This window comes from Hydra vulgaris, chromosome 08 (genome assembly GCF_038396675.1).
Source record: "Hydra vulgaris chromosome 08, alternate assembly HydraT2T_AEP".
Taxonomy (NCBI): domain Eukaryota; kingdom Metazoa; phylum Cnidaria; class Hydrozoa; order Anthoathecata; family Hydridae; genus Hydra; species Hydra vulgaris.
The window spans coordinates 32,504,816-32,527,567 of record NC_088927.1 but is presented as its reverse complement, the minus strand read 5'-3'; the positions used below and the strand labels follow the sequence as shown (position 1 = coordinate 32,527,567).

The 22,752-nt window shown below is 27.3% G+C and overlaps 1 protein-coding gene across 3 annotated transcripts; it reads right to left on the bottom strand.

The window, feature by feature from the left end:
• Positions 1-63: 63 nt before the first annotated feature.
• LOC124817314 (uncharacterized) lies at positions 64-17,920 on the bottom strand. Of its 3 annotated transcripts, none has more exons than XM_065803443.1 (5): positions 17,737-17,920; positions 15,318-16,378; positions 5,603-5,706; positions 3,589-4,608; positions 64-884 (listed from the first exon to the last, which is right to left on the bottom strand). In XM_065803443.1, the coding sequence occupies exons 2-5, from the start codon at positions 16,370-16,372 to the stop codon at positions 646-648; spliced, it is 2,418 nt and encodes an 805-aa protein (XP_065659515.1). In that variant the 5' UTR covers positions 16,373-16,378; positions 17,737-17,920; the 3' UTR covers positions 64-645. The 3 variants fall into 3 exon arrangements, with proteins under 3 accessions (XP_065659515.1, XP_065659516.1, XP_065659514.1); XM_065803444.1 differs by lacking the exon at positions 17,737-17,920 and adding an exon at positions 17,422-17,524; XM_065803442.1 differs by lacking the exon at positions 17,737-17,920 and adding an exon at positions 16,871-17,121.
• Positions 17,921-22,752: the final 4,832 nt, after the last annotated feature.

Genomic DNA, 22,752 nt, shown 5'->3' with positions numbered 1-22,752 from the left:
TTTTATGTTAATGTAAAGTGTATTTAATTATAATAACTTCTATAAACTCGATATAAAACAAAATTACGCTTGTATTTATATTACACTATAAAATACAAATAAACTCCGGAATACTGAAAATATATATTACATAGATCATAAACTGAAACAAAAACAACATTTAAATGTTTCAATTGCAAATATAATACAATGACGTTGGAACAACGTCAATTAGATTCTCTGTTCTTAAAGGCTACAAAAGGTTAATGACGAGCTTAGTACAAGTCATTTATCGTTTGACATAAAAATAAAAAAAGCATTGATGATAACAATTAATTTTGATCTAAGGTTAGACAAACCTTTAGCAAACGAAATTAGCTAACTATATCTGACTGTTAAACCAACTATTACCCGTTTTAAAAGATTTCATTTATATTTGAATAATATGCTTTTTATTGAAAATCATTTTTTCTTTAAAATTAGCCATTCAGTGGGCATACTTTTAAATAATAAAATGCTCAACACAAAATTGTTGTATGTAGCGCCATACTTGATCTGTTTTGCACATGTAATAAGATAGATCCATAAACAACAGACATACATACATTTTTGTATGTAGCACCATACTTGATTTGTTTTGCATATGCAATAATATAAACCCATAAACTACAGACGAGACTCAGATTCTTTTTTCAAATGTACAGAACTAGTGCTGGTCCGCCGCGCAACAAGTTCCAAATGATTCGCGGTGTCAAGTAAATATTTTGCAGCTCTTCGATAACTATCAATCATGAGATGTAAGGATAACATTTCTCCCGAGTTACTTGTAGGTAGAAAATGCATTGGGGATAAAATGTCTGGCGTGTATGCGTCGTGATGCTCATGCTTGGGTCGGAGTAAACTCGCTAAAAAAGGTTATGTTTACTAAACCTCAATAAAAATAACTATAAAATAACTTTACGAGTTTATACCCAAGTTTAATTTATATCCAAGTTTATATTTCAGAGTGGAGTTAAGAACCTCCACTCTGCGCCGTATAAACTGGGGTATAAATTTGTCATTCATACAAAAAAAAAAAAATTAATTAGTATTCAATCAAAATAAATATAATTTTGAAATAATGACCAAAAAAAAATGTTTTTTTAGTATGTACCTATAGATAATATTGGAGTCAAATAGTACAACTTATAACTTTGCATTGAGTTAAGTAAACTTTAAGTAATTAACTTTCATACTATTTAAACATAATTTTTATTCGTCAATAAACGTTGACGTGTAAAAGTTATGTTTAAAAGGAATAAAACTACAAATCTGTCGATGAACTTTGGCTAAAAAAATCCATTCATTTAATAAATAGTATTTTTTTTTAATTTGCCTGGCTACGTAGTTTTTTTTGGCTGGCTATTACTAGATAATTATTAGAATCAGTGAATAATCAACTGAACTTCTTATTCCTCCCACTGTGCAGTGGTGGAAATCTTTGATGTAGTGCACTGTGCAGTAGTGGAAATCTGTGGTGCAGTGGTGGAAAGCTGTGGTGCAGTGGTGGAAAGCTGGGGTGCAGTGGCGGAAAGCTTTCAGTTTGAAAGCATTAAAACTTAAAATTTCAATTAAAAAAAGATTTCAGTTGATCAAAAGTCAAAATGTAAAAAATCAAATTTTGTATTGTCGCTTCTAGATTACCAACTTTAAATTGAAATTTATCATAAATTATTAATTCAAATTGAAAAAAGACTTGAAAATGAATAGAAAACCTAAGATTTTAAAAAATTAATTGTAAATAATTAACTTTTAAAAATCTTAGGTTTTCTATTTAAATAAAATTTATATAAATTAAAAAAAGCAAAAATTGCATTATCGACCATAATCATAAAAATTAATATCCATAAGTATAAGCTTAACAGCTTATACTAGTATTAAACAATTGCAAATAATATAATTTAATAAACACTTTAAATAATATTAACCACTTTACACAAATATTACTCCTAACTTTATACAGCTTATGTCAGTGATAGGATTTGCATGATAAACATAATATGAACTTTCTAGTATCACTTTTGGTAACATTAAAACTGATCAGTGCTTACTAAATAAAGAACTAAAGAAATACTGAAGTTAATCTTTTAATTGAATGAATAACATACTGCAGAGGATCTTTTGTATCTATTTTATTAATAAATTTTTATTTTTAAGTGACATAGACTATGTAGTAAATTAAATTACATATTTATTTCTTAATTGAATAATAAAAATATGAAATGTTCCAATTTAATGGTGTATAATTGCGTATAATAAAATTCAAAGGTGAATAATGGAATATGATGCAAAAAAAGAGAAAACAAAAATGAGGCTAAATACTGCTATTTGATTCATATATATATATATATATATATATATATATATATATATATATATATATATATATATATATATATATATATATATATATATATATATATATATATATATATATATATATATATATATATATATATATATAATGGGAAAATGAATGTTTTATTTAAATTCTAAATAAGATAATTCACACATAAAAGTGTTTTCTGATTTTCCATAAAAGTATTTGATGAGCAAAAAATATGTTGCAATTTAAAAAAAACGCTTATATTTTTTTGGCAAGCACTTTTTTATGCGCTTACCAAAGTTTTTTCAGGCATATAGTGCTGGCTAAATAGAGAAGACTGATATATATTTTCATCGTGATGTTAGAATCATAGGATTTTATTTTCATTTTGTAATGTTAAGAGAACAAAATTTGTTATACTCACTTAAATTTGTAAAATTAAAAGTAAAAATTTGTAAAATTCATTAAACTAAAAGATTAAATTGTCAATTTTGTTAATTTGATTACTTAGAACACACATTTATTATTTATTAGGTAATATATATTGGCATAAGACAAAATAGCATTCAAAATTATACAATTTTAATACGCTAATATTATTATTATCGTTTTTATTTATTTAATATTTAAAAATGTTTTTGTTAATTTCAACCTTATTTAATAAAGTTGGAATTAACAAATAATTTTTAATCAAGCAATTTTAAAAATTATAAATCTAATAATATTTTATAATAATTATAAAACATAAATAACATAAAAAACATATACTTTATGAATATAAACAACAAGAGCTGTAAAATAATTAAACCATTAAAAATCAAAAGCTAAACTCTCTCAACGTTAAAAAAAAGAAGAAGATAGAACCCTATTATTCTAACATCACAATATATAATTTAAAAAGAACTTATAAAATTTTTTTTTTCAAACTCAGTCTGCCAAAACCCTCAGTTGATGTATGTATCCTCCATACAAGGCTCTTCCTATTTGAGTCGTTCAATGTATATAAACTCTCTGCATGTTCCCCTTATTTAAATCAGGTAATGTAGGTACACCCTGGGTGGTAATCTATAAATAAATTAGGGTAAGGGTGCGGTGTTTTTATGGTAACTTCAATAACACAAAAATAAAAAAAGGAAACAAAAATACTTAAATAAAGTGCCTTTTTTTACTGTTAGTCTCTTTCACTTACCATGAAAATAACTGTATATACAAAATAAAAAGAAAAAAGAAAGAAAATGACTCACCCTCTCTGTCAAACATGCTTTCTATAGCCGGTTCAGAAAACTGTTTACAAAAGTTTGTTGGTCTAGAAAATTTATTTTTTGAACCAGACAAAAAAAAATCTCTATTTTCAGTGGGAGTTGCAGCATAAGGATAACAAGAAAATTGTTCAGGGGGTGTTAACAAATTTAAATTAGATGCAGCTTGTAAGTTTAAATCAACTTTGTAATCATTTCCTAAATTGTTATGGTTTTCAGATGCTAAACTATTACAAAATGTTGAAATACTTTGGAGTTTGATTTTGTTTTCGCTTGTTTCAATAGACTTGCTGTCATTGGTGACTTTTTTTATATTGTTGGGTTTATAGGTTTTAATTTTTCTTTTTCTATTTTTAACTTTCGTCATTGGTGAAAAGTCATGAGCATTATCATTATTTATTTCAATAATCGGATTTGTATAATTTTCCAGATGAAGATCTATGTGAACTAATTTGCTAATTTTTCCTGGAGGGATTTTGCGCACAGCACTTGTTATAGAAAAATTTCTTAAAGTCGATACAGTATCAATAACAGTACTTCCTGTGTCTTTTGAATAGTCCACTAATTGAACACCTCGCCTAAAGTAACCTAAAACCTCTCTTGCTTTAAACTTTTTTTTATCTACTACTATGACTGCATGTTCAGGTGGTGCAAATAATTCAAGAGGGAACTCTTCAAAATAGTCTTGCAGTTTCACCTGAACATTTTCAGATAAAATCAAAAATGGCTGATGAGGAGCTAATCGATTCCATAGAGCTTCAAAAACACGAGAATAATTAGCGTTTTCTTTTAATATATCTTTAGCTTGTTTTTTAGGCTCCTTGGGATCTTTAGGTTTTACAAAAGGACTGTTGGGTAAATCTATAGAAAAAAGTGTTTGATCAGAATTAGGTTTATCAAAGAAGCTGGAATGAAACTCGGGAAGCTCAGGTAAATACAGACTTAAATGATAAATGACTTCAAACACTTCACGAATTACAACAGCTCTTCTGTATTCTGACCAACCTATAAACAAATTGACAACATCAAATATTTCAAAAAAATGGGTACTTAGAATAATATAAAAATAGGTATTTAGAATAATGTAAAACAATATAAAAAAACTTATATAAAAACAACTTGAAATTAAGAATGAAACAAATTTAAATAAAAGAAACTGAAAAAAATAACATCTACTGTTTTTTAAATTTTGATTTTTACTTATCAATTTTATTTTTGTTGAACCTAATGCTAACCTAAAACAGTGTAAGGTTGCAATAAAGATTGCAAAGGTCAGTGTAAGGACCTTTTTATCATAATTTAGAGAGCTGTTATAATGATCTAAAATCATATCATAAACGACTCTTTTTTTTTAATATCATAATTCAAGTTTAGCTCAATTGAATTTTGTAAGATTAACCTAAAGAAAATCACACAAAATCTACATACTACAGTTACAAGCAGACATTTAAGGCCTATAAGAGTATTTGCTATTTTTTATTTTGACACAATTTTTAACTTTTAAGTTTCTATGTATGATTCTAGCAGAAGTTTATTTAAAAAAAAAGTAGTCATTTTGACTGAAAAGGCTCTCACAGAGTATGAGAGGTAAATACAGTGAAAAGGCTCTCACAGCCTATGAGAGGTAAGTACAGTGAAAAGGTTCTCTATGAGAGGTAAACCTATGAGAGGTAAATACAGTGAGGGGGGAAAAAAAAAGTTGAAGGAGTCAAAAAGTTCCTAATAGACCTTTAGAATAGTTTAACATTGATGGTATCGTGAGTTTTAAATGGCAATATATAACAACAGCAGTACATATAAATTCATTTTATTTTCTATTATCAACATTTTTTACTCAGTGTTTTTCATATCATGCCTAAGTCATTTTTGTTGGGTAAGGGTGTTATCAAATAACAATTTTTTTAAGAGTTATTAGCTTTTTTGTGGCTTTTTACAACTAACTGTTAAATTAACCTGAAAGTACTGAACAATTTAAATTACCATCTTCTGTTGGACTTACCTGTAGGTACTATTCCATGCCAAGTAGCTGCAGCATAGTCTACAGCAGTGGGCAGATATATATTTATAGCAACTGATGAAACAGGATAGATTCGATTAAGATAACTAAAAAAACAAAAAACATATATATATATATATATATATATTGAAAAAGTAAATCTATATTGTATGTATTTTTATACTCTATGAGTGATGCAAGAGATTTTTTTCATCTTTAACTTAATAATAGAAGTATGAAGTTATTTGCAGAAATGGAAATTGAATGCAGTAGTATATTAATATTGAGTTTGTTATATTACAATAGTTAAAGTAATTATGTTTTATGAACAAATATAATAGTTAAAATTAAAAACAGTTGAGGAAATGTTGATGAATGTTTTATTGTTAGTTATACAAAATAAAAATAATATATATATATATATATATATATATAATATATATATATATATATATATATATATATATATATATATATATATATATATATATATATATTATATATATATATATATTTTTTTTTGCATCACTCTAATTTGTGTGTGTGTGTATATATATATATATATATATATATATATATATATATATATATATATATATATATATATATATATATATATATATATATATATATATATATATATATATATATATATAGAACCCTTAGATGTTGTCCGAAAGTTTTTTCCATATTTTGTTGACAAAAAGTAAAAATTAAAATTCAAGACCGGAATTTTTTTTTTTTAATAATGATAGACTGCCTGCCCCAACCAAACCCTTAGTCGATGTAGCAGCACTCCCTTGCGGGTCAGGCTATTTGTCAGTCGATGTAGCAGCACTCCCTTGCGAGTCAGGCTATTTGTCAGTCGATGTAGCAGCACTCCCTTGCGAGTCAGGCTATTTGTCAGTCGATGTAGCAGCACTCCCTTGCGAGTCAGGCTATAAGATAGTCGATGTAGCAACAATCCGCGCATGATTTACAGTAAAAAAAATAAAAATAAAAACATTTTAATAAAAAAAATAAAAATAAAAACATTTTATTAAAAAAAATAAAAATAAAAACATTGTTTATATTGTTAAAAACATTCACAATGTTTTAAAAACATTCAGAATGTTTTTAAAAACATTCCGGTCAATTAAATTTGCGTTTTTGTGGTTTTTTTATATAACAATTAATTTGTAATTAAATTAATGGTTTTTACTTTCGTCCAACACGGAAATGTTGGACGAAAGTTAAAAGTAATTAAAAGTGACGTATATGTTGGCGTAAGAATCACTTTTTTCCTTCCGCTCTTCCCAAAGCCAACAAACTATAGATCTATATATACACACACACAAATTAGAGTGATGCAAAAAAAAAAAATCTGCATTTTTAGCTTATTATTTAATCTTTTAGCTTATAGAACTTGTCTAAATTAAATTCAAAAAGGTTGCCTTCCTCCGCTATGTTTTAGCGTCGTTTTTTCACTGTAATTGAACAGAGAAAAAAAAGTGATTTCGATTTGAATAAAATATTTTTAAAAACTTCTAATATTGATTTTTTGCTAGCTTAGCAGAAATCTAGTGTTTAATAATTTTATTACTAGAAGTCTGTTAAATAAAATTGAAAAATGCAAAATTTTTGAATTTTATTGCAAAAAGTAACTAATTTTTTGCAATAGAGTTAAGAAACTATTAATACAATATTTTTAAAATAAAATTTAGGTTAATGGATACTACAGAACATGCTATGAAAAAAAAAAGGTGCCTATAAACAAAAGACTTTTTTAGAATTTCGAGTCATAAAAAATTAAATTTGAAAAAAAAAAAAGAAATATTTAAACAATAAGAAAACAATACAAATTATAACAATGATATACCCAAAAATTAAAATAAAATTATTAAATTATATATAAAAAATAATATAAACTATTTCACAAATATTAAACAAAAGTAGTATAACAAGAAATAAAAAAATTATGAATTAATAGCTAATAATAAAATGTAATAAACACTAAGTTAAAGTTAAATTGTCAACATTTTATCTACAACTTATCCTTGTCAAACTCTTCATGATGAAATCATTAAAAAAAAAAAAAAAAAAATCGAAGATATTTAAAACAATAATAAAGTGATAAATATAATGCAAATTTTCAGGACTTTTCCGGAATTTTCAGAATAATTGAAAATTTTAAGACAACCAAAGATCAAAAACTGAGTGACTTTAAGGTCAGTGAATTACTTGATGATAAAGAAGATCAAAGCAATATGAAATTAACTTCTTCTCTTTTAATCCTAAAAAAATTTTGCCTTTAAAAAATGTAGCAAATCAATGTTGTTTATCATTTTGCCAAAAAAATTTATTTCAGTCCACTACCATCTGCAAAAACCAAAACCAATACAATGATATGCATATGTCAGTATCAACTGCACATTGTAAAAAACATTATGCACGATATAACAGTTAAAAGCTGATTAGCAGATTGAGCAGATTAAGAATCATAAAAAGGCAGTAATGCATAAATGGAATTCTAAGCGATTTTATCTAGTCATAGCTTATAAGGAAAAACATGTAGATGTTTTTATAAATGAATCATAAAATAGGTATATATATAATCTAAGTATACTTATTATCGCTGTTTTAAAAGAAATTTATTTAATTTTTAAGTTGCAGACTAAAACTTTTTTATCAGCAAATAATTAAAGATTTAATTGGTAAAATTCAATGTGATACAACTATGAAACATGCACAAGATTGAAAAATTTTGGAAAATATTGTTGGTATATGCTTTGGTAAAACAGCCAGTAACAGATGTATAAAAACGGAGCTGCAACTTAAATCAAAATTGAGTTGAAAAGACTTCACCTAGCCATTGGGGAGGTCTTTTTAACATGATAATGATTAGGTATATCATCATAACAATCTACACACTAAGTTTATTGATCTTTTTTATTCATTACAATTTTACCACTTAAGATTTTAGTATTTGCTCCAGTCAATGACTTTTAGCAGTCAATGACTTCAAATTTTTTGTCGCCATGAATCAGTATCAAGAAGACTATCAAAATTTCTAAGAAATGAAAAATTCCATAATTGCAAAGATGCACTTTTTAAAATCTAATTTTTTCAGCAAACAATAAACTTATTTATTACAAATCAAAGGGTAGGAGGAGGTTTCAATTTAAAAGTACGTACTTCGATTTTCTAATTTATCACAATTAACCAGCTAATCAATAGAAAAGTTAAAACTCTGACTAAAGATCCTAGTTTGCCAACATAAAAAGATGCATGGTATAGGGAGTAGAGGGTATAGTTTCCCTTTATGCACACACATGCACGGGCATGGGTTCCAGATAGGACACTTTCACACATTGTGCAAACTCTAAACTTAAGTATGTTTATACCTATGCCAAATGAGGAAGCCTTGCAAAAAATTGGGATGGCGGAAGCCTGGGAACAAAAAAGCCCTAAAATGCTTGCCCCCTCTGCCCAAACGTGAGGGCGCTATTGTATTTAAATTTTCAACTTAACTATCAAAAACTAAATTTAAATGTTTTGACAGAATTTAAATTTTGCAGAAAAATATTGTAAATTACAAAAGTTATGATCATACAAATTTTCCGAACCCCAAATTGAGGGGGTGTAAATTTTGCATGGTCATAACTTTTGTAATTTACAATATATTTCTGCAAAATTTAAAATCTGTCAATAAATTTAAATTTAGTTTTAGAAGGTAAAGTTGAAAATTTTACTACATTAGTGCTCTCACATATGGGTAGTTGGGGCAAGTGTTTTAAGGCTTTTTGTTCCCAGCCTCCGCCATCCCAATTTTTTTGCAAGGTTTCCTCATTTGGCATAGGTATAAACATACTTAAGTTTGAAGTTTGCAATGTGTGAAAGTGCCCTATCAAAAACATCAAAAAATCCTGCGAGCATCAATTGTTTTCAATATTACTGATCTCACATAAGACTCGTTATTTTACGAACTTTCTAAAAAGCGATACCTGAAAATAACGTCCGCCTTAAGTATAGTTTATCTTTATTTGATTCGTCATTAAAATAAAAAGTACAATATGACTTAACCGGGAATCAAACTCCGGTCTCCGCCAACGAAGTTCATAACATTAACTTCTCGACCATGCACACACGCTATTATTACTTGAAATAAATGCTTTTATAAAAAAAAAAGTTGGGGGGGGGGGTTTGAAAAACGTACATGCTTTTTAAGGGGGGTTGGGACCTATAAGTATGCATGGCAACAGGGGAGGGGGAAGGGTCAAATTTTTGGCGTACATACTTTATGGACACCCCTTAGCTGCTCTATACTACACTTTATTATAAATATACTTTTTTAATGTGGCTAAAAGCCTTTATAGTTATATCTTTATGACTTTCAATAATATACACTACTTTTTTTATTTATTTTAGAGGTCCTTCCTTAAAAATAATTAGAATTTTATATTAAAATACATTAAATTAGATTTTTCTGTGAACTATTCTTTAAAGGTAATATAATAGAGATGAACCTATTTGCTCTTTTTGTATAGGTCCATCCATTGCTTACTAAGTAAAAAAGTGCAATTCTTATAGTAAATACTTCTTATAGTAAATACTTTTTAATAGAAGAACCCTTTTATCCTATTTTAATAGAAGAATACTTTTTAATAGAAAGACCCCAAACATCAACATTAAACTAATTTACAATGATAAAACTAATTAAACTGTACTTTGAGGAAAAACATGCTGCTGATGAACAAACTCTTTCTGATTTTCACTATCATTGAGTTTGATTTTTATAAAATGAAAAATGATCGATTCACTGGAAAAAACTTTTAAGATACATTATATATTGTATTTAAGAGATTACTCCCTTAAGCATTCAGTAAAAAATAATAGAAAAAATTGATCAGAGATTTTGGTTCAATACAAGAGAGCTGCATAGCATTTGTGGCTTCTAGTTCCTCATCCAATTTTAATCAACTTTATAAAACTCAGGATTTGATTTAAAGAATTTCACAATTTTTTAATTCTTTCTGCTTTGGGAGGTCACATAAAGGTGACTTCAAAGAAAAAATTAAAAAGTTCAAAGACTCTTTTCTCTCTTAGACAGTTACAGTGACTCTTAAGACACACAGTTTTTTATCACATATCTGAGTTTATAGATTGACATGGGTCAGCCCTTGAAATGTTCAGTGAACAAGCAACAAAAGCGATGCTGTCAAAGTTTAGGATGGTAAATAATTCAATGGTAAAGATTCAAGCAAAGCCATATGTGGTAGACCGCTCGCTTCATAAGCAAGAGGTTCCGAGTTCAATTCCCACCACGCCCCTGGTAGTACCGTGCTCAACTTGTTTCTCCGCACAGCGGCCTTGTTTGTCAAGGTTCGTGTTTTGGAGTTATAGAGTTAAAAGAGGGTTGTAACCACAAGTAGCCTCTTCATCTGTAGTGGCCTTCTTGGCCTTGGGAAGGTGAATTACAATATATATATATATCCTGACTACAGAATCCAGTTTCTTCAGTGTTTTCTTTAGTGTTTTGTTGAATTTAACAGCAAGCTTAAAAGTTAGAAAACATTTTTTATTTAAAAAGCTTGCAAATAATTTTGTTTTATAATGTTCAAAAAAATTAGAATTTATAATGATACTAAAAGCATTATTTGAAATTACTAATAATAAAGTTTTTGACACCAATCAATAAACAAAATCAAATCAACCAACAAAAACTTATGTTATTTTTTATTTTTTAACTAAAAACTTTAAACTAGAACATTTTTCTTCAAAATCTGTAAAAGATTTTGAAAATTTGCCATGTAATTATCTAAGGGGTATAAAGCAATGTGGTTTTTCCCAAAAGTGGTTTTTCGGCGCTCTCCAAATTTGTTAACTTCCATTAATTAGAGGGTATGGAACGATAACAACTGCTGGTTTTAAGAACCCAATGACAAGAGTGAATGTTGATGAAGCACATTTGTCTTCTCAAATATGTACTGCTTTATAGAAATAATATTAACATTTATCAGTGCTGAAACAACAGATGCAATATTTATGAGATTACTGGGATAATTGCTCAATTATCCCAGTAATCTCATAAATATTGCATCTGTTGTTTTCTTTCTTGGCCTAAAACAACATTGCATGTTATTGATAGATACACATCTTTTTTTGTTAGCACCATTTCTTTCAAAAATCTTTATTATCTGCTCAAGAAACTTTATTCCTCAATATAAACCATTTTTTTTTCTTTAAATAAAAATCCCACTATAATCAAAGAGGTTACTTATTTATCTTTAAAACTGTTATTACAACTTTCTTTTAATCTTAAACTAAAATGTAGAATATGTTAGTGTATACTAAAATGTTGAATAGACTAGTGTATATGTCTAATATGTTAGTGTATTTACAAAGAGAGTGCTCAATGTTCTTAAAGACTAGAGGAGAGATAAATTATTATATATCGATGGCATTATGCACAGAAGTGTTAAGTACAACATTTGGTCAAATTGAGCTAAGTACACAAAAATTATTGCATTTTTTCAAACATTATTGTACCCGAATATGGTAAGTGTACGATAAATTGTTACAAATCTACTAATCGTTAAAATTTTTACGAGTCTACTAAATTGTTACTAGTCTACTACTTTCAAAATGCTCTTCTGTAAAATCACGCCTGCAGCACTTAACACTTCTGTGCATAATGTCATTGATATATAATTTTTCATTCAATTAATTTAATTCAATCAAATAATTGATTGATTAAATGATTAAATTGGCTTTACAATAGACTATGGCATCGAACTTATTGAAAAAGAAAATATCTAAATATAATTAATTTTCTAGATATATCTGTTATTCCTGAAAAAACAACAACAAATATATCAAAACCAACATATTCTATAAAGAAACAAACACCCACGACTACCTAAATTACAAAAAAAAAAAAAAAAGAAAAAAAAAAGAACATTCTATACAAAAAGAATAATTATTTTTACATGTGATTACACAACTGAAAAGTTACATTCAGATGAATTTTAAATCATGGCTGAAAGAATGTAATTACCCCAAAAAATTAATAAAAAAGCTTTTCACAATAAAAAACTTAAAGGGCCAGCACCCCAAAAAAAATTTTTATTTTAGTTACAACATATTATAGCAACCTAAACTGCCATTTTATTTTAAATAAAACTAACCTTTTATTCAGTTTATCATTTAATGAAAGAGTAAAAAAGGTTTTTTCAAATATACATCCAGTAATAGCTTACAAACAACCACCAACTTATTGAGACAACTTACTTCTGGCAAATTTCAATCTGTGTCATTGGTAAAAAAAAACAGGATTATTTAAATGTAAAGATATTTGATGCAAAATTTGTAAAGCTTGCTAAAAGCTTTGTTACATCTGATGGGACTACTTGGAAGATAAAAAGTCATAATACATGTACTAATAAAAATGTAATCTTTTATCTAAAGTGTTTAGCATGTAATAGTCAATCTACATACACTGGAAAAACAAACTATACAAGAAATCGGACAAATGGCAATATCTCCAGTTGCAGAACTGGCCAATATCAGTTATTTATTGCAAAAAACTATTGCAATACTGTTGATATTCCTATATTAATGAATGGCAACCCTCTCGCTAAGTACTCTCCTTTACGTCTTCTTGGATTATTGTTTACTACTGACTTTTCATGGAAACCATATATGCAAGCCTTCCCAGGAAGCTCGTGCAGTATTGTTCGTCCACGTTAAAGTAACTTTTTAGATAACTTGACCACGTTTCTATATAAGCGTTTCAAGAATTTGCAGCATAATAAACTTATAAGAAACTACAGAAAATAAAATGGCAATACTCAAAGAAAGGAAACAAATAATATATGAAATATAACACCTAAACAAAAAAAATAAAGAAAAATTTTGTCAAAAAAAATACACCTAATTATTTTTAAGTTTAAATTCGGCAATATATTGGAAACAATTTCAGACAAGTATCAAGTATTCTAAATACATTTAAAAAAGAAGCCATTGTATTTTTTTATTTAATTTCTTCCGTCATTACAAAATTGATTAATCAAATAATATCTTTTACAAATAAATAGAAATTTATTGTCTAATTTTCCTATTATATAAGTATTAAGAAAAAACGTCATCAAACATCATATATCAAAAACTAAAAGACTTGGGTGGGTTCTTCTAATGATGCTCTTTCTCTTCTAGACAAGGTCCAAAAACACTTTGTGACTGAAGTTGGACCGCTAAGCTTAAGCCTCTTTCCTATCGCCAAAAAGTTGCATCTCTTTCTCTTTTCTACAAATACTATCACAGTCGCTGCTCAAAGAAGCTATCATTGCTAGTTCCATCAACTAAAACTCACTCTCATTTGATTCATTTGTGTTTGCTTGCAGCAAGTACAAACAATAGTGTTTGCTTGCTGCCTTGTTGGGTTGAATCAGAACAATGAAAAAAAAATCAACTGAAAGATTTGACAACCACATTTATGACATTTAACTCACTATGGAAATTATTTACACAAACAAAAACATGATACGCTTAATTAACAACATAAACTTAATTTCCTTTTTACAAAAATACAAATTTTTTAGTTGAAAATTTTTATTGCATAATAGCACTAATGATGAAACTTTTAAAGGATTTTAGTGTTAAAGTTTTAAATAAAAGTTGTATTATTTGAATATATTATTTTTAAGAAAATTTTTTAGATAAATTTTATTATTTATCTAAAACATTTTTATTTTGCTTGGCATACCCTTTACTTTATATATATATATATATATATATATATATATATATATATATATATATATATATATATATATATATATATATATATATATATATAAATATATATATATATATATATATATATATATATATATATATATATAATTTTTGCAATTAAGAGATAAATTTAAGTGTTTAAATATATGTTTGTTTATATATAGATTGTTTATCACTTTTAAGGTGCTCATTTATTCTAGTTGCCAAGTAATATTTATCTGTAAAGACTTCTATTTTTTAATATTTATTTCAGAGTTTTTTTATTACTGTAAAATAATCTTATGAAAATGTAAATAAATTTTACAAAACATGTCAAGAATAAAAAACATCAGGTTATTTTTAAAAATAATATATATATATATATATATATATATATATATATATATATATATATATATATATATATATATATATATATATATATATATATATGTTAGCAAATAAAAATCAGCATTTATTTTATTTTTTAAATTAATGATAAAACTATACTTTTAGTTTTATTGAGTTATTTAAAGTCAAACAATTATACAAATATTTAAAGTCAAACAAGATTCAAAGGGGAGAACACGATTAAAAAAAACAACAACTTTAAAATGCTATTCTTTTAATTATATGTAAATAAAAAGTAAAAAAAAAAAAACATTTAATGTAGGCTGTTTAAATAGTTTACATTGCTGCTTAGTAGAAAAATTTTTTTTTTACTTTTTTGTTTGTTTACACTTATTCATATTTCTTTAAATGATTTTTTTTTTTAACTTAGTTTTTTAATGATTGAATGTGTTTTTAGCATTGAATAATTCCCAATATTTAATTTATTCCACACATTCTTTTGTGTATGAGAAAAATTTATATTTTAAATTGTTTAAAAAAAATTCATTGCTTTACAAAAAATTAAAAAAAAATCTGGTCATGTTTATCAAATGAAAAAAGCTAACAAACATACCTATCAAATTCACTAACATAGTTTTTCATATGAAGATACATACTTTTTCTAACTGAATTTTCAACAGCTTCTAATTTTGTTTTTACAATATTGTAGCAATGTTCTGTTATATCTTTCATAGAATAATGCAAGTCTGAATTTTCAACTCTTGCTAATCTAAAAACATCTTGTAAAGGACCTTTATCGCCACTCCAAAAGCCTCTTGTCGCCATCTTTAATAAAGTATGTTCATGAAAAGTACACAGGGCACTTTCAGGAGTATTCTTTTTTGGAGGTGAACATCCAGGTTTAAATGGTGGTCCACCATGATTTTTTTTATCAGTAATGTTTATGTTTTTTACTCGTCCTTTTTTAAATGATTTTGTTTTTATGTCACCTAATGATGTGGTGGTTTCATCAGAAGTTTTAAGATTTTCACTATATTTGTTTATAAATGTATCTGAAGGTTTAATATTAGATATAGAGGTTTCATTTTCCTCTTTTAAAAGCATCTTGTGACTTTCTTGCACTAGAGTTTCAAATAATGAACTGTCTGTTAATAAAGAATCCATCCCAAATAATAAAGCTGGCTTTTCATTTACTTTATTGTTATTTGTATTAGAGTATATTGAATTGTCTAAACATTGAGGTCGATACTCACACTGATTTGTGGGCAGTGTCATTTGATTATATATATAGTTTTCTGTCTCATATAATGAACTTAGGTTTGATTTAGGTGATGAAAAAATTGACAGGGGTCTACATTCAGAAGCAAATATAGAAGTCTTTGGAGAAGACAAAGGTGTTGGAATCAGAAATTCATTATGATGAAAGTTTGCCATCTCAGTTTCCTGTGTATTATTTGGATTCGATTGAGCTAAGTAATTATTTGAGGTGTTATAAGGTCTTGGATTTTGAAGAACCTCTTGCTCTGTACTTATAAAACTTGTATGTGAGATATTATTGGGTATCTCTTGTTCATTATTAATCAATTTACCCGCAGTTGCAGCCAAACAGTTCAAAGCCTCTAAATGAGATCTTGCTGAACTTTCTAACTGTGCTGTATCTTCTTCCATATATTTCTAGATATATAATAAGTAAGCATAAATAAAAATCAGCAAATGAAAGTCTTTTTATATACTATAAAATAAATATTGCAATAAATATAAATTCATTAAAATATTTTCGCAAGACAAATTATGCTACAACATAATATAGCATAAAGTGACGCTTTGACTACGAAGTTTAATTTTTTGATTCATGCACTTTAAACTAGCTTAAATTAATACAGTTATTATATAATTTTGAAAATTATTATGTAATTTTCAAAATCCAAACTTAAAAACACGTTTTACACATGTTCAGATTTTCAATTAATGTAATAATTACAATTTACTTTAATGACTATATACGGTTAATCAATAACTTATACTTGTTTATCTTTTGAGGTTTAAATATATAAATAAAAATTAATATTTTAGTTCACATTTATAAATCAATAAAACAGAGCACTTTTTTAATGTACATATATATTTTATTAAACTATTTTTTCCCCTTAATTTATTAAAACTTACATATTATTTTAATTTTTAATCTAATAATATCACATGCTTTTGTCTCGTAGTTGCTCTATCGCTTAACAACATCAATAAGCACTTGAAATTCTTCAAGTGTTATTTTGAAAAAGTTATTATTTATACAGATCTCAGAGAGTGAGTGTGGCAATCAACTAATAGTTTGTTACAATATTTGCACGTGTTGAAATACAAGCGTAATCAAGAAAAATTTACGTACGCGCCATTAGCGATAAAATTAAAACTGTTGTAATGATCATCAAGTGAAATGCGTAAATTGCGCTTCGAGCTTGATTTTTTTTTTACTAATTCTTTTTTTTTTGAAAGATATTTTCTCTTAAAAATAAGTTAAAATTGACTTTAAAAAAAAGTGCATTTGCACAACTTTTAATCTTTTAACATATTCTTTAAAGTGATTTTTTAAATGTCCCTATCCCACTTTTTTCTATAATATATTGTTGTTTTATAATAAGTATAATTTTTTAACTTTAAAAAAGTTATTATAAAATAAAATGTAAAAAAAAAAAAAGTTAAACAAATATTCAAAATACCACTGAAGAAAATGTTACAAAAGACTTGCAGGAAAAAAAGCTACAATTTGCATCCTGGTATTAAAAGTAGAACTTGATACTTTGCGTTCGAATAAAATCGAATAAAGGAAAACGCGAAGTTAAAAGATTAATTATTTGATATTATTTCATTTATTAAAAAGCCATAAATTTTTGAAAACAAAAAAAAAAAAAAAATTTAGCGCATCGATAATGTTACTTAAATCTAACTCAATATTAAAATGAAAGTATTAAAATAAGAAGTTTTTAATATAGTGGATTAGTAGTTAAAAAGTGTTATAATAATATTTCCCGAACCTTGAACCTTTAAATCTTTAGTCACAAATAAATTCGTTTTACTTAAAACCTTCTCAAGGTAAGTTCCTTAAAGAGAATTGCTTTGAACACTCATTAATACAAAGCGATCCAAAAGGAATTAGTTCTAAAAAAAACCTCTTCAAATATTTCCGTTGTTGAGGATATCAAGTCAAAAACCAATTCTGTTCATAGGATCAATAAATATTTTTTGAAAAGAAAATGTTGCTAGGAAACACCGTAGTTGTCAATCATCATGGTTTAAATTTTTTTTTCTGGATTCATCAAGATTAAGGGAAGAGCTCAGTTTTGCGCATACATTGGATTAAGCTCAAGAAAAGTTTATTTCATTTTTCTTTTATTACTCAAATTTTCTCCATTATTTTGACTTTAGAAAAATATATAATTTTTTAGAACTTAATGAAAAAGCGCTTTAGTTTACGCTTTCTTTTAGTAGCGAGTCAAGGTTCGAATATTAGCAGTCCAGCTAATATTCGAACCTGAACTCGCTCTTGGTTTCAAGTTTCCAAAAGGCTGTACCCGAAGTACAGCCTTTTGGAAACTTGAAACCAAGAGCCCCTAATTCTTTTAAGATCTTTTAGCAGCTGTCCGATCAAACGTAAATCTTCATTAATGGTAGTGGCTTCAGTTGTAGAAGACGACTACAGCAAGAAAGTCAACGTTAACACATAAAAGGTTTTGACGTTAACAGCAGAAAGGGTGTTGTACCAAATCGTAATTAACTATACAAATTCAAAAGATAATAACCATTTTTAAGTCTCTGCTTGGCTGATATGCTCACTGGTCAGATACAGGTTTTATATGACATGTTTAAAATTTGCCAACATTTCTCACGGCCTCTTGGCAAGTGGTTTAATCAAGTCATTATGAGAGCTTTATTTTGTTATAGAAAGTCTATGCAGTGAAATTCCTATTGCTTCAGTAAGGATCGAGCACTACTCAATTTTCACCATAAAATAAGTACAAAGATTCAACATTTTCAAAGAATACTTTGACCTCAATGGCTGGTTCAACTGCGTGGATGCCAGCCAAACTCAGACTGTGAGCGCAGCAAGAAACGTAGGGAACTTCCGAATAATTTTGCCTTGTTAAGCTTTGAGCTTCCTTGTAAGCACCTGGCATATTAGATTCATTATTGTGTCCCTGACCGCGACAGTTTCGAATATCCATACCTAGCCTTGAAACCACATCAGTGATAAGCTTAGCTATATCGACTCCTTTCTTTATCTCGAAAACTTCAATACACAAGAATCGTTCTTTGATTTGCCAGTGATTAGTTTCTCTTTCATAGAGAAGGAAACGAACCATAAAACTTGCCCAGAGATTTTTTTTTTTGCTCTTTATATAAACTACAATTCCCTTTTACAAAAAGAAAATTGATCACAAATATATAAACGGCTCAAAGAAGATATGGATGGCAAAATACCAACCTAATCTTTTCATAGAGCCCTTACAGATCATAAAAATAATAATAAAATATGGTAAATAAATCAAGTAGTAAATGTAGCTAAAAAGTAGTAAAAAAAGAAGATATAATGTTTAAAAATACAAATAGAGAAAAAAGAAGATATATTATTTAGAAGTACAAATATTCGCTATTGGTCAAAAAAGAAGATATAATAGTCGCCAATAGTCGAAAAAAGAAAAGAAAATATTTAAAAATACAAATCTGTCAGAAAAAAGAATATATATATATATATATATATATATATATATATATATATATATATATATATATATATATATATATATATATATATATATATATATATATATATATATATATATATATGTATATATATATATATATATATATATGTATATATATATATATATATATATATATATATATATATATATATATATATATATATATATATATATATATATATATATATATATATATATATATAGGCCCTTTCAGAGGTTTGGAGAGGCCTGGGTCAGTTATAAATTGGAGGCCCCAAAAGGAAGATTTGCGTAAAATTTGCGCAAATTGCAACGCAAGTTAATGCAAAGCCATTTAAGTCTTCAGATAGATCGGGACCAAATAAATGTGTAACTTTCAGAATAAATGCAATTAATTAGGCAATACGGATTTGGCACTTTTTGTGCGTTTATTAAGCCAACTAGCCAAGAAATATGCTAGTCTATTAATTACACATTTCTTAGGGAGGCCTTGGAATCGGGAGGGTACGACTGTACGAGTGGAGTGTTACTTTATTATTATTGTTACAATTCAGATTTCACAAATGTATGATTCCTACATAAATAATTATTCATTGATTTTTATTTATTGTTTTTTTTTCAATAGGTAATTGTTTGCAAATCACTATAAATGAATAATTAAATTATGGTCGCATTTTGAAAATGAAATATAAAGAAATTCAATAAATGTATATAAAACAGAATTAATTAGTTTTATTCAATTTTCACAAATGTCTTTCTTGCTTTTTGTTCTGAAAATGCAGCAATTAATAATTGAAAATTCCAGTTTTCGTGCAATATCATAATTTATATTCAGCATAGCAAGTCCATTCAACCATTCCTGCCCCATAGTTAAACGATGATAAATTTTTATCTGCTTTAAAATATTAAATGTGCGTTCGCTCGAAGCCTTCGATGCAGGCAAACTGATAAAAATGCGTAATGCAGTTGTAATGCTTGGAAGGACAACTCAAAGACCAAGCCAAGAATTTCTTCCAGCAATTTTTTTGGTATGCAGTCTAGTTTAAAATTAATACCACAGGTTCTTTTAAGAAATAAAACCTCATTTTCAAGTTCTTGTAAGGTTTTTTTCATCTTTTCAACATCAAGAGTAGCATAGCGTACTTCAATGATTAGATTTATCTAATGAATTATTGTGAGTAGCTTCATCCAGATAGACGACATCAAAGTGCAATTAAGTTTGGAAACATACCTTTGAATAGCATTGAGTTCTACTTTAGCCTGGGCTGGTAAATGTAGCACCCCAAGTTTATTTAAATCACTTTTTATTGAATTCAAATGTTGTGAAACTGGTTTAATACCATCAATCCGTGCTGACCATCTTGTTTTGGACATTCCATGCAACGAAAACAGGAAGATGTTGCTTCTTTGCATGATTCAGCGCAATCAACACCAACTAAATTTAATGTGTGATTTCCGCAGTTAGAAAACATACAGTTTGGATTTTGTTCTAACAAAACCGCTTGCACATCTTTATACTTTCCAATCATATTAGCACCACTGTCATAAGCTTGACCTATGCAGGCATCGAAATCCAGTATCAAAGTTTTCAATATTTCTAGTGTTCAAGCAGCAATTCCTTTTCCAGTTTTTTTTGAAAAATTTTTAAATAAAATAAATCTTTCTTTAACTGAAAAGTTTGAATTGTCTAAAATTTTAACATAACGAATAACCTGAGTAGTTTGCTCCTTGTACGAGCAATCTGCAGTAGCATCAACTCTTATTGAAAAATATTTTACTTTCACAATTTTATGGAGGATTGCTGTTTGAACATGTGAACCACAAATATCAATAAATTCGTTCTTAATTCGTGTTGAAAGATAATGAGCTTGCATTCGCTGCTTACACTGTTGTGATTCTCGAACAGTTTTAACATGTTCAGCTAAAAGTGGTCATATTTGCTAAGAAGTTCGATAATACCTAAAAAGTTGCCACTCGCTCGATCACCTATTTGTTGATTTGAACTAAAAAGTGCTAATCCGCGTTCAGAAAGAAAAAGAACAACATCTAGAATACGTTTGAATAATTTTTTCCAATTTTCAGTTTCAGTCTTGAGTTCAGATTAAAGTAAATTATCAACTGAAGTTTTACATAATTCTGCTCTACTAGAAGATTTCCATACAACATAGTTTTCTTTATGGTAAATTGAATTTTCATGCGATGGTATACAATCTTTCAATCTTCTCTAACCTCTACTAAAGCCCCATCCGGAAGAACCAGAGAAAAATGACACATTTGCAGCATTTTTTTTAAAAAGAAAACAAGGTACACAATACAAATATTGTTTTTTAATACTCCAGCACAACCAGCCCCTTTGCATGTTTATACATTTGCAAGAGTTTTGTTTAATAAACAATAGGAAAATGCATGCTGTTTAGAGTCTTGAACAATATTATTTGGAATTTCAAAGCAAGTAATCTTAAGAAAGGACTTCACTTGACTGGAATTGTTCTTGTTGATAATCCCAATGTCAACAAAATTGACCAGATTATCTTGATGAGTCTGATCTGTTGTCCCTGGTTCCATATCTCGAATTTTATTTGCACTTTCATCTTCCTGTAATGAGATTTCGGGTTCAACATGTTCCTGGTTTACAATATTTAAATTTTCTGCTGGTTGTTGTTCAAAATTTCGATCTTCTGCAATTGGAACAACTTCATTTTCAATATAACTACTGTCACTCACACTTTGAAAATGGTTTGCTGGTTCAATATGAACTGTATTTTGTGATTTTTTTAAAAACGAAAATATTTTCTTCAAGTTGGTGTATGCTTCTTCAGCCAAATCTTTTCTCCACTGCCTTTTACTTGCACCCTTCAAATTTTCTCTTCATTTCAATGTTACCTGAAAATATTGAAATTTGCAAGCATATTAAATTTATGCATCTATCAAACTTATACAAATTTATATATTAAATTATGTTTAAAAAATACAAAAATTATTTACACGAACAAAAAAATATTACTTTTCTCAAAGTTACAAAATGTAACGTACAAAGGTTAACCTACAAAACGTAACGTACAAAGGCGTAATATATCAGTTTGAACAAAATGATAAGAAACAGTTCAATACAAATTGATTTAATCCCGTTTGATAAAATACAACCAAAAAATAAGAGAAAAAATGAAGCTACTAAAAAGCAGAACAATAAGTCAAAACTCAAAAACTCGTACGAGATAAAAATGATTGACTTGTATCAATTTGATCAAGCACGCCAGACGGAGGGTTAATTGCATCATTACACGACGTAATCTTTATCATGTCGGATTT